At 44.5% G+C, this 13,394-nt stretch overlaps 1 protein-coding gene across 1 annotated transcript; it reads left to right on the top strand.

Annotated features, from left to right (window-relative positions):
• Positions 1 to 4,361: 4,361 nt before the first annotated feature.
• LOC127019075 (complement factor H-related protein 1-like) lies at positions 4,362 to 12,687 on the top strand (the record flags this gene model as incomplete). The annotated part of the gene is made up of 7 exons (XM_050900989.1): positions 4,362 to 4,437; positions 6,151 to 6,339; positions 7,200 to 7,388; positions 9,000 to 9,176; positions 10,473 to 10,655; positions 11,402 to 11,629; positions 12,593 to 12,687. Coding segments are annotated over exons 1-7 (1,122 nt in total), but the record flags the coding sequence as incomplete, so codon positions are not given.
• Positions 12,688 to 13,394: the final 707 nt, after the last annotated feature.

Below are 13,394 nucleotides of genomic sequence, written 5' to 3'. Positions count from 1 at the left end.
TGGCTGAGTTTTTAATATCTCCTTGGAGATATTTTCTCATCTTTCTGGGCAACCTGTTCCAATGTCTGTCTACCCTGATGGTGAATTTTTTTCCTAATATCTAACTGGAACTTCTTTTGCTGCAGATTTGTGTCTGTTGTCTTTCATCCTATCACTGCATCTCTGAGAAGAGTATGGCTCCATCTTCTCTGTATTCTCCCGTTAGGAAGCCAAAACCAGAAATAAGGTCTCCTCCCAGCCTTCTCTTAAGAAACATTCGGAAAAGAATGGGGGATTTTTTTGGTTGTGTGAGGCATGATAAAAATAATTATTTTATGTTTCTGTTGGTGCCTTTCCTTGTGTAGCAGAGCCTTCCAATAGCATCATAATGGCTATAGATCTCAGCCCTGTCATTTCACGGTGATAGTGCTGGCTTGGGAGTAGGTAGATGATATAACATTTCTGCACCAAGTTTGTCTTGTGCAAATTTTTTCAAGATCAGCCTTTTATTTGTTATCATAGAATAGTTTGGGTTGGAAGGGACCTTTAACAATCATCTAGTCCAACCCCCCTGCCATGGACAGGGACATCTTTCACTAGGTAAGGTTGCTCGAAGTCCTGTCCAACCTGACCTTGAACACTTCCAGGGATGGGGCAACCACAACTTCTCTGGGCAACCTGTTCCAGTTCCTCACCGCTCTCATTGTAAAAAATTTTTTCCTTGTATCTGACCTAAATCTACCCTCTTTCAGTTTAAAACTGTTGTTCTGTTGTGACAGAGAGGCCTTTCCTCTTGCATAACAACTTTGCGCTTATGCATGTTTTGCAAACATCAGCCAAAAAGGCATTCAGATTTATTTACCGATTGTAGCTTCTGTTTTCCAGTTAAGTTCTTGCCTCCATGTTGCTTAATAGAGGAAAACTGACTTTTGTCTGGATATAAACTCACAGATCAGGGCAACTCCTGTTAACAGTCAAAGTTTTGAGTGCTGTGTGTGCTGATTCTGACTGGCACATTTTAACCAAGGTGAACCTGTGTCCCGGTGAAGTTTCAACAACTTTATATTGGCTCTAAAATGTTTCATGTAGTGAAGCTGGTGGGTCTGTTGCCCAGACCTGTTGCCTTCGAGGAGCTCTGGATGAAGCATATTTGATAAATGTAAAAAGAGCCTTCTCTTTAAAGAGCAGAACTGGGGAAAATGGAGGGAAAGGGATTCAAAGTCAGTCTCCAGAACACTTGTTGGAAGTAGAATTCAGAGCAATTTCCTATGTTTTAATAAGTAGTGATTTACTTTCTGAAGTCCTGACGTGAAATCGCTGGGTTTTAAAGTCAGTCAGCTGTCACAGGCCTCCAATAAAATATCTGATATCAGAAGGGGAAGGTAGTTGTCTTGGGGAAATTTGGGTAGAGTGGACACAAGAGCAGTACCACAGCACTCAGTGGCATATAATTTAGATTTTTTTTTTTTACTAAGCACTAGCTTTGGTAGAGCAAGAGGATAGTAATTTCTGCTGTAAGCTTTCTGTTCTATGGCACCAATGAATCAAAGGCCCTGCTCTTCTGGTCCATGTTAAACCAACACCATGGTCCCAGGAGAACGGGCCACTCACTCCAACCAGTCAATGTGTCAGGTGCTGGCTTCTGGTTGCCCCTATACACAGTGGGCTCAGTCTCCTACGCAGTGCTGGACATTTGTGTATGGAATTCCCTTTCCCTTGTCCTGAGAAGCTATTGTTTTCACTATGAATTAGATTGTCAGCATAACCTGCTAGTGACCTCTCTAATTATGTAGACCCAAGCTACTTGATTTTATCTGCCTGTGAGTCCAATTAAAGATTGTCACCAGAATCTCTGTGAACCTCTGGTCTCCCACCCCCAGCATGTTACAAAATGTGTGCGGCTGGCAAATGTGAAAGAGCAAAGTTTGTCCGCTGCTTCTTTGTTACCCAGCTCATATCAGAGTCACCTAGTCAGAGCTGGGCAAAGGCAGTCAGGTTCCCGCTTATCTGAGCAATGCTTTCAGGTAGGCTTCAGCCCATGGCACTACTGCAGAAGGCTGGTCTTGCTGAGCATCCTCCTTTATTAAGGCAAAGTGAAAGTGATTGTACACAGCGAGTATAGTCCTCTTCTACCTTGGTGTGGAGATCAGATCTTTTAAACAGTGTCTGTATTTTCTCAGGTGAATATAAGGAAACATGGTCTTGAATAGAAAGAACGCTTTCTTTTGTCTTTTTTATAAAAAGAAAGAAAGAAATCTACATGTCGTGTAATAAAAATTATGCAACCATTTTGGAGATGACTTACTGGAAACGGCTGCCTGATCGGCAATTGCTATTTAGATAAGGTAACTCAGTTGTTTTCCAGTGACTGAGTTACAAATGAGGCCAAAAGTTAGTGACCTATACAGATCTATAAAAGTTAACGACCTATAAAAAGGGGCAGGAATGGTGGCGGATAAGGCGGAAATTAATTTTCTTTCAGTTCACCTTTTTTTCCTTCTTAGTGCTATACTAAAAGGAAAAATTCCTGAGTGAGAGACTAGTCTTTCTGAAGCACAGGAGGATTAGAAGGTGAGGAAGAAGTGAGCCAGAAAGATTGGGCTCAGGGTGAAATCCAGAAAGCTTTGTCATATACTGTTTGTGGGGTTCATTGTTTTATATTGCAAACCTGCCAGGACTCCATAAACGGCAGTTAGTGCTTAGGGTCATGTTGGACTAGTATGTAAGAATCTAAGATACAAATAAATGTTACGTGCCTCTAGAAATATTAGTCACATATTTATATTCCTGGTTTTCTCTAAGGAATGTGCTTAGTTTGTTAAAAAAATGGTTATAACGGGTGTTAATATTGGATATCTGTCACTGAGACTTTTGTGAACTTTTAGAAAAAAGCCTTTCTGCAAGGTGCTGCCAGTTGTATGAAGTGGCCTATCCATGATGATGAAATTCATTTAGTGTATATAGTAATAGCAATATCTGTTGGTCCTCAGATGGATGTTATCATTCAGCAAACAAAACAATGCCGTGTGTGTTTTTGAAGGGAGAAAAACAACTCAGTCGATTGCTATGTTAGTTAATCCTGTATTTCACAATAGTTCCTAGCAGCAAGTGCATTGGAAGAAAAAAATGATAATGTCCTAAAAAAGAAGATTGTGTAAGAAACTCCACAGACAATAATCTTGAAAATAATCTTAGTATTGTCACGTGAGGATGGAGCTCAGTTCAGTCAAAGTTGTCCTGCTGGTGTAGCCCAATAAATATGATTTTTGCCATTGCTAACAAAAGAACAGAGGCTCTGCATGGACTTGACAATGCAGGATCTCTGTGCTTGCCTGGGTTTGTCTTGAGCTGATTTTCGCTTGTTTAGCTGTGATAACAGTTGTTTAGCCATCATCCCATTGGCTGCCTAAGCGTGTTTTAGTTTAGCTCTAATTCATACTGGTAACAAGCAGTTATTGAGCTATCTACGACGCCAGACTAAAATGTGGTGTGGGAAAGGAGAATGTGGGATGACATGAAGGTGAACAGAGGTCAAAGACTGTAAAAACAAACCACAGTGGTCAAGCAGCAGCCCCAGCAGAAGTGCAGCTTGGTCTTGTCCAGGTAAATCCAATTTTAGCGAAGAGACGCTGAATAACTGGGATCGAAAAAAGTGGACCGTATTAAGAAAATACATGCATGTAAACAAAAGGAGACCTCAGTACTTAGGAGGAAGGGACCCCTGCTACTTGCATTGAACTCTTCCCAACAAAAACCTTTGTACGCTAATGGTTCACTGTGGCATTCCCCTCCTGTCTCACTAGCCTCCTTGAGAAGGACTGGTGCTGTCAACCAGAGGAGCAGGGGAAGGATGAGTGTAACACCAGAGGAAGTGGTTAGGTACTAGGACAGTTTTTTCTGTAAAACACTTTTTTAAAAAAAAATTGCATTACTGAGGCTTTCTTGCATTAATTTGGACTATGAATGTTAGCATTATTGGAAGTGGACTAACAATAACTTAGTATTTTTATTAGGCTGTTAAGATTTTAAGCAGACTGATAATAAATTATGGGCTCCACATATAAGGTGGTTTTGCCCATAACAAAATTTTAAGTTTGAAAAGCTAAGCGCACTCTATTGTGTGTTATAAACACAATGTGAGTTTTTGGTCATGGATTTCATAATGCTTCTGTGTCAAGTTCAGTCTGAAAAGTTTTCTGAAAAAAGTATTGAAGCCTTTTTGCAACAATTGCGTTACTTATCGGTACAGATCTACTGCTGTGTTGCAAGAAAATTAGGGGAGGAGATTGCAAGGACAGCTTCCGGAATCATGGGAGTGACTACAAGTACATGCAATTTGGAGTACAGAAAATAGCAACTCTGTTGCAGAGGACATCTGTAACTTCTAAAGCTTGGAAATGACACCGCTGAGCCACACCATAGTATTCCTGCTGTGGATGGGCTGTACTACATGTAAAGGTAAGTTACTAAATGGAAATCTATGCTTTTAACTGATGTAGCTGGTGACAAGAAAAATGAACTGGGCAAAAAAAATTAAACTATACCGTTGTCGTGGTTTAACCCCAGCCAGCAACTAAGTACCACGCAGCTGCTTCCCCCTCCCCCCTCCCAGTGGGGTGGGGAGGAGGAGGGAAAAAAAAACAGTAAAACTTGTGGGTTGAGATAAGAACAGTTTAATAACTAAAGTAAAATAAAATACCTTACTAACTAACTAATAATATAATAATAATAATTGTAATGAAAAGGAATATAACAAAAAAAAAAGGAAATAATACCCAAGAAAAGACAAGTGATGCACAATGCAATTGCTCACCACCCGCTGACCGATGCCAGAGCTGTGATCTGCCCCTCCCGGCCAACTCCCCCCAGTTTATATACTGGGCATGATGTTCCATGGTATGGAATACCCTTTGGCTAGTTCAGGTCAGCTGCCCCGGCTCTGCTCCCTCCCAGCTTCTTGCACACCTGCTTGCTGGCAGAGCATGGGAAACTGAAAAGTCCTTGGCTTAAGATAAGCGCTACTTAGCAACAACTAAAACATCAGTGTGTTATCAACATCATTCTCACACTAAATCCAAAACACAGCACTGTACCAGCTACTAGGAAGAAAATTAACTACCCCACCTAAAACCAGGACAACTGTTTATGTTTTATAGAATTCCTTTCAGAAGTTTGGAATGAGAGTTATAATTTAGAACTATGCGTTTGAGAATACTTGCTTTCTGTTTTCTTGTATGAGCTTGTTTCTTTGCCTTGTGCCTGAACTTAATGACTCTCATGAAGAACCTAACTTATTACAAGCCATAACTCACTTAAAATACATTAATCCATATAAATTCCTTTCGTATTTCAATTTAGCTACTATTATTCTGAATACATACTATTAAAAATGAAGAATACTGATTTGATTTTAAAACATTATACAACTCTTCAAAAATACAGGTACTTTGTTATTTCAATAAGTTGTATGATACAAAAAACATGCTGCCTGAAGGAGATCTTCACTGAATATATACCTTTATTAAAATAAGCAGTTTTAAACTCTGTGATTGATCCATTTAAATCTATTCATCACATCAAGATTATTCTCCCCCTCTGCCTTTAAAAGTGCTTTCTTGTATATACCTTATACTCTCAAAAAATGATCTAACTTCTTTCATTTTAAAATGGTGGAACTAATTCTAGGAATCTGGGACAAATGGATTTATTTGAATATATAAAGAAAATTGAGAATTGTGACTGCATGTGTAAAACTTTATTCCATTATAATGCTGGAAAACAGAAAATGTACTCTGAGAAATTCAGAAGTTTATTTATATTTTCAATTAAAGTGTTTTTAGTTTAGTAACTTTTTTCAATGCAAAGACTGTGAAAACAGCAAAGATGATGACAATTTCTTAGAGCAAGGAGATAGTGCTCTTTATTAGTACAGTATATTCCCAGATAGAGGGATGTAGGTCATCGGAACATTATTTAACTCCTGTGTAGTGCCATTATTTGCAGCTGTCAGTACTGTCCTTTATCTATCAATTAACAAGAACTTGTGCAGGGTTTCTGCTGGAATAGCATGCAAACACCCATCCATCATTGACCTTGAAGAAACTGCTAGTAGGGATAAATCAGGAGAAGAAAATGGCAGTTTGCAGTCAAATAACAGGAATCTGTGCACAGCTTCTGCAGGAGCAGCCTGTGAAGACCCACCTCTCGTTGACTTTGGAGAAATTGTTAGTGGGTATAAATCAGGATATAAGGAAAGTGACACAGTGCAGTATGTGTGCAACCCTGGATACACTTTATCAGGATCAGAATGGGTAACATGCCATGAAAAAATCTGGCTACCTGGACCGCCACAATGTTTGGGTAAGTGTAAGTTTTATTGCTGGTTGACTTTGTACTGGTAGACAATTCTAATCATTCTTAAAGTAGGAGTTTCATAATTGGGTTTACATTTGTTGCTTGATGACCAAGTCTGTAATGGACCAAAATTAATCCCTGGATTCAACGCATCTTGGATCTTGGGCTTTAGTGTCCCCAAATCATTTACACTCAATCATGTTTTTTATTGTGAGAGTTTTGGAGCTGTCTGGAAGGTTACAAGCAGACAAACATTTTGTCTGTACTTCCAAGAACTTGTGCAACAAGGTACAGGTACTGACAATGGTGTCAGCCTCTTTCCCCCAGTGATTACATTTCCTAAGACATCCTTTCATGTAGTTTCCTAACTGTCCCTCATATGTGGGAGGAGTGCTGTTGTGGTAAGCTGCCTTGCTGTCTTCAATTTCCTCCTTAGAGCTCTTTGTGAAGAGTCTTATAAAATTCATTTTTAATCCTAGGTAATGGAAACATAACAGGGATAAAATTAGACTGACTCCCACTGATTTCATTAATTAATTATTTCAAGGACTACAATCTCCTGAAATCAGTACCTCTTGAGATCATCACTGCTGTTCACGAAGTCTATAAAGTTGTCTTTTATACATGTGAATAAGAATATGCCTGGAAGTTGTGCCATATCATTGATGAACTACCTAAAACTAAACATCCTGAATTAATTGTGATAGAGATCAAGTGTTTAAGTTGTCTGTATTTTACTTTTAAAAATCACTGCTAAGTGAGAACCAAGCTGGTTTTGCACTATCTTTGCTGAGGATGTGCTTCACATGCTAAAAGCCACCGAAGATTCGTGCTCCACCATTTTCAATTTTTCTTGTTTCCCCTAGCACCATGTACAATTAGAAAAGAGGAACTGGAAGCCCGAAACCTACTTCCCTCCAGTGGACAAAGACACACATTTTTGATTCAAAGTGGTCGGTGGCAGAAATTTATGTGCGTGACAGGATTTAAACCCACAGGCTCTCCTATCAGGCAGTGTTTTGATGGGCGTATCAAGCTTCCTTCATGTATCGCTGGTAAATATGCACCATGCTTGAATAATTTTGATCTGTCAAACACATCTTGCGTGTAATTTTGCAGTCGTTCACGTACATGAACTGCATCTGCCTGTACTATCAGAGATGGTTTATTCAATGGGCACTTGGTCTTCCCACCACAAATACACTTGCTGATGGCAAGGGTGTCTGTAAATCTAGTGCAGAGCGGAAGTCACCAAAATTAAAGGTGCACAATGTGGGAGAATGTCTCCCTTCCTTTTTACTTAAACCAAAAGAAAAATTTGCATTTCAGATGCACAGTACATCTGATCAGTTGTAGATACCTGTATCTGAGGAGAAAAATAAGTCCTGCAGTTACCTGTTTCTCTCCACTTCTTGTGAAAGTACTCTTTCATGCTTGGCGAGTATGTAGATGCCGGAGTGGATAAGTTGCATAGAGATGCCACCCGGGTTCAGAAAATTGTTCCAGACATAATTTCTTCATAAAAGATGTTTTACGAAGACTTTTTATCTTGGCTTATACTGCTAGAACTCAATGAGAGAATTGGTGTATCTGCCTGGTGCCAGAGTCCAGTATGAATGTGAAAGCAATTTTCAGCTGATGGGTGGAAACTATGTCACTTGTACGAATGGAGAATGGTCACAAGCACCAGTTTGCAGAGGTGGGAACCTGTGCTTTCATCTTGCCTGTTAGCATAGAGGGGACGGTTTGTTTACCTAAGCGCTCTAGAGACTTTACCTTTTTTACTTCTGTTTTCTTTGTGTACCCCCACTTTGTACTTGCTATTGCTTCCTTGCACAGCACTTTAATTTAGCTTGATGCTTCTAGAAATACTGGGGATATTTTCATCCACAGCAAAAAACGTCGTGAGGAAGCAGGGCCTAAAATGTGCTGCTCTGTCCTTCTCCTGTATGATACTGGTATTTCCCCAGAGTCCGCCACTTCAGCGACCTTCCCTAGACAGACACGTAAGGGCTCCTCTGTGCTGTTCCAGCCTGTCAGGGAGTATCTGAATGGAGGAAGCAGGAGGGGAGAGAAACAGCAGTTCTTCTCCAGGGCTCCGCTCTGACCGATGCAGATGGAAGCGGGAAGAGCGTTCCTGTGACAAGGAACTGTCAGGAGCTGTGCTCCCGTCCCCTGCCCAAATCTGTGGCTGCAGGGTGAACAAGTGCTACTTGGCTTTCACACACCTCCATGGCGCTGACTGCCTTTATCCCTGAGCAGTGCAGGCTGACCAGCACCTCCAGAGCTCTGCGGTTCAGCAGAGCGCCAGCTTGGCTGCCACCCCTGTGATTTCCAGGAGTGCCAGGGCTCCCTGGGCAGGGACACGGGCACGCAGGAAGGCTGGTGTGGCTTCTTGTGCCGTAAGGTGTAGCTACAGAAACGCTGGCTTTTTCTAGAAGCTCTCATTGGCCCTGCTGTCTCCTGAGAGTCCCAGAGAGAGAGTGTTCTGCTGCCCCTGTCACGCCTGATTGCTTTCTCCATGGTGAACTCGTGGAGCTGTGACCCACCTGAGGCAGAAAATCTGGACAGAAATTGTAACAAGGTTGATTCCTTTAACTGTTGTCGGTTGTATAGGGGAACACCTCAATGACTGCGAACGTGACTGCAGCAGTGTCTCTTTTCAGATGTGACGTGTGAACCTCCTCCAGAAATTGCTGGTGGCAAAGTTCAAGGTGTTAAAAAGTCAAGGTATTTGCCTGGGGAGAGTGCTCGCTATCAGTGCTGGCAAGGTTTTGAGATGACCGGGACTGCCACCGTAGCGTGTCAGAACGGGACCTGGACAGAGCTGCCAAAGTGCAAAGGTAATTTCTCTCTCTCTTCATACAGTCGCCTGTCAGCGAGACGGTCATGAAGCTGACTCAGTGGCATTTACTTCTCCAAATTTCAGTCCCGTGACTGTGCGCAAACGCAACCTATCATCTGGCACACTCAGGAAAAAGCCATTTTCCCAGGTACCTATTCAGATGCGTTTAGCAGCTGAGTGACCCAGGTGGCTTCACTCGAGAGGGCCACGTCTGGAAAACCACCCTGAGGCTGAGAGCAGTTGCTGGCCAGGTCTAATTTTGAGACGCAGCCCTTGGACTCCTTAGAATCTACTTTTGGTGCCTGCCTGATGAGAAGAGAGTGAGAAATTTTGCCGCCAGTGTTGGAGAACAGAGCCCACAGCTTCCCTGCTAGTTGGCGTCCAGATAACGCAGATGATGCACTGCTATATTGAATGCCATGGAGTCAAATCAACTGTTAAATCAACTGGGGGTAGAATTTGATGCGTGAGCCGATACCTAGGTACTGTGTGTTGGTGCCTCCTGGGATTTCATGAGCGCACTCAATAATCCCATTTGTTTTCGTTAGACACACAGAAAGTTTCAGCACGTGAACCAATGCAGCAGCAGTTGACTCAAACACCACCCAGCTGGGAGTTGAAAGGGGCGCAGAAGCAGCAGATGAATTAAGACCAGGCTCCATATTGTGGCTCCAGACCACAATGCCAAGTGCAGAGAGGCTCACTGCTGGTACCAAGGGACCTGGGTCTTCTCTGAAGATTTCCCAGTGCACGGTCCGTTGGAAGGCCAGACTTGGCAGCAGTGTGGTGCTTGAATAGGTATAAAAATCCGTGAGGCAGCAGTGCTTCAGGATTGGCATGTGGGAACTCCCCAGTGGCCGTAAGTGGGCCACAGAGCCCAAGGGCTATCCCGTTAGTGGTTGCAGTGGTGCAGTTCAGTGACACTGGTTACTGTTTGCAATCGGACCCACTTTTCTCACCGCTCAGGCAGCGCAGGGAGGAGGTGGGTGTCAGGCTCTTCTGCAGAAAGAGCTGTGCCAAACGCTACACCGCTATGCAGGACGGAGGAAGTCCTGCAGACAGCTGCAAGCACTTCAGCTGTGGACAAATGGGGTGAACTGGCAGTCGTGAGTCCCAGCACTGGAGAAATGAGAAACTCCTGCTCTTTTTCACCTGCCACGTATTTGGTTTTCTCTCCGCTTTCCTCTGGGTCTCTCAGAGTAGTGCCAACGTGCTCTCCGGCAGTATTTGTGGCCGGGTCTCCGCTGCAATTAAACTCTCGTGGCTTTCTCTCTGATTGGGAATTTTCTTCCAGGGAAAGGGGGGAAATGTGGCCCGCCTCCAGTTATTGAAAACGGAGACCTTCTTTCCTTCCCCATGCAAGAATATCAGCAAGGTACAACTCTGGAATACAAATGCCCGAGTCTCTACGTCCTCGAAGGATCTCAGTATATCACCTGTACTGACGGGCAGTGGACAAGCCCCCCAGTTTGCCTAGGTAGGTTGAAGCACGTGCTGTGTGGCCAAAGGCCGTGTGACTGCTCCTGTTGTCGTCTTCTCAGCTCCTGAGGGCATCGCCTGTGCAGCAGCACTTGTGCTGGGGCTGCGATGCCGGCAGGGCAGAACAGCAACGAGTCCTTCTTTGTCCAGAAGGAGTTTCCTCTTGAAGTTAGCTCCTGTAGTCCCCTCTGCTGCCTGCTGTCTCTCGCCACCACAGCGGGTTCGGGAGGAGGGGAGTTGGGCTGAAGCCCGCTGCGTGAGGGGATCTCCATCACTGTGCAGGGCTCCCGAGTGCTCCCGAGTTGGGGACGCTCCTGCTGTCAGCAGGCTGTGAGCGGGGAGGTGACACGGATGGAGTCGGGCACTTCACTCGTCAGAGAGAAGCGACAATGTACTTTATTAAGTAGTGAGTTAACAAAGCTCAATGGTAAATGCCACAGTGGTTTAACAGGATTCGATGCCAAGGTACGCTTGATTAGTTACTGCATAGAGGACACGGTCAGACAAAACTGTCGGGGAGACCCTCCCGTTGAGTCACGAGGTTCAGAAAGGACCCCCTTGCTTTCTAAACTCCTTCTCAGAGAGGAGTCTAGGTGTGGCTGGATCCACTCCTAGTCAGAGGGTCAGAGCAAATAGCTGGAAGCGGGTTTTGATGCAAAGAGCTTCTGTGGGCTCTAGGGGGAAAAAAGTCACCTGTGGTCTGTCTGTATGAAGTGATGACGCTCTTTTCTTGCCTTTTTCAAGTGGCCTGTACCGCATCTGAAGAAGACATGGCCAGAAACAATATTGAGCTGAAATGGCTCATAGGAAGAAAGCTGTATGCCAGATCGGGTGACTTTATTGAATTCCGGTGTAAAAGAGGCTATTTGGAGGACCCAGCATCTTCCCCCTTCAGAGCACAGTGTGTGCAGGGGACGTTAGAATATCCAAGGTGCAAGCCGGGAAGTAAGTCATCTCCACTTCGGCCGGGAAGTAAGTCATCTCCACTTCGGCCACTGCTTAGCCGCTGTGTTGTTGCATTTTTAATGCTGAAGCCGAGGGGAAAGCCTTTAGCTTTCCTGGGGAAGCGCCCGGGGAGGAGCCAGGGTGTGGGAGCATCCCGTAAGCTGCAGGTGGTGAGGGGCAGTGCCCCAAGAAGCTGTTGACCGGCGTGCCTGAGCTGGAAAGACTGCTGGGGAAAGGGCTCTCAGGGGCTCATGCCGCGGTTACTTGTGCTGCGAGTGCCTGGCCACTTGCAGGCGGGACCAAAGAGCTTGTCAGTGCCCTGAAAGTGAATCCCTGATAGCGAACCATGCCGTTTCCCTTACCATGGCGGGTCTGAAGGGCAGGAGACGGTTTCCTTGCAGACTCCCCCAAGCCTGCCTCTTTAGGCAGGGCTTTCCCCCAGCAAGCTTGTGTCCTGGTTCTCTTGTGCAGCCACGGCTGTGCCTGCTTCGTGCCCCTGGCCCTCCAAGCTTCTCTCTGGTTGTGCCATGCGCTGACACGTGTGGAGGCAGCAGCTGCTGCCTGTCCCAGGCCTTCGTAGGCTTCTCTGTAAGGAAACCTGCGCTTGCCTCATCCCAGAATTTCCCCAAACCCTCACTGCTGCATCGTTACCGACGAGTACAAAATGGGCATTTGCCCTTCGTTGTCTGCACCATGTGTTAATGCAGGTGGGGACAGTAGCAGAAGGGCCACCTGAGCCAGCCGTAAAGAGTCCTTTTCTGCCAAGGAGGCAGGGGGCCCTCGCGCTGTACGTGGGAAGTGTGAAGGCTTTCTTCCCAATTACCCTGCTCTTCTCCCCAGATTCCTCTCTCAGTGTTTCCCTGTCAGAATCAGGAGGGGAAGCAGCAAAGGGGAATAAATCTTTTGGGCACTCAGCTGGTACCAACAGTTTCAGAGCATCAGTTGTCCGGTGTGAGGTCTACAGGCAAATAATGGAAGTACTCTTTGCAGGGAACTGTACAGTGAATGAGAGGACTATGGAAGGGAACAATATTCAACTACAGTCGTCAAGCCGGTCGCGCACTTCCACCTATCTCTCTGGGGATTATATTTTTTTGCATGCAAGCGATGGTACCAGAAAGTTTCACGCCCTGAGAAATTTAGAGCACAGTGCCTGGATGGAGTGATTAAGTATCCTACATGTGAATGTGAGTGCTCGGTGCCGGGGACACGGCGGGGGTCTGTAGGAGGCAGCTTTGCTGAAATTGCCCGTCTGCTGCTCTGAGGAACCACTGCCACGTGTCAGGCTTGGTCTTCACGCCTTTTCCCCTTTTTTCTCTTTATGCTGCAGGGATGTTTGGATAAATGGAAATGGTATGAAGGAGCCCAGCTGTGGAAATGACAGACCCCTCAACCGATCCAGTGATTTGAGCTCAATTTTTCCTGGCGTTTCCCGTTTCGCTGTGCTTTGTCTGCAGCTTAGCCAATGTTCTGTCTTGGAATTTGTTATTGTTATCCTTTTTATTATTGGATGATTGTGTTTACATTTTATCCACATTTTATCCATTTTTGTAACTGTCTTTACATTTTGTAAATGTCTTTACCTTTTATCCATCCGAATGGTTGTGCTTGCATTTTATCCATTCTGTATTGATGTCACTGTTATTTTTATTAACCATTGTGTCCTGAAATAGGCTGGCTTTGGTGGCATACTGAGACAAGAATTAAAGCCCGCGGGTACTTTGATCATCAGCAAGTAGAGTGTGTTTGGCCTTGTCTGCTCCTAGCTTCTCCGTGTGCTTGCCTGGAAACT

The sequence above is a fragment of the Gymnogyps californianus genome, chromosome 8 (genome assembly GCF_018139145.2).
Source record: "Gymnogyps californianus isolate 813 chromosome 8, ASM1813914v2, whole genome shotgun sequence".
NCBI classification, from domain to species: domain Eukaryota; kingdom Metazoa; phylum Chordata; class Aves; order Accipitriformes; family Cathartidae; genus Gymnogyps; species Gymnogyps californianus.
Note: the sequence above shows the minus strand (reverse complement) of the source record. Positions and strands in the feature narration are given on the sequence as shown.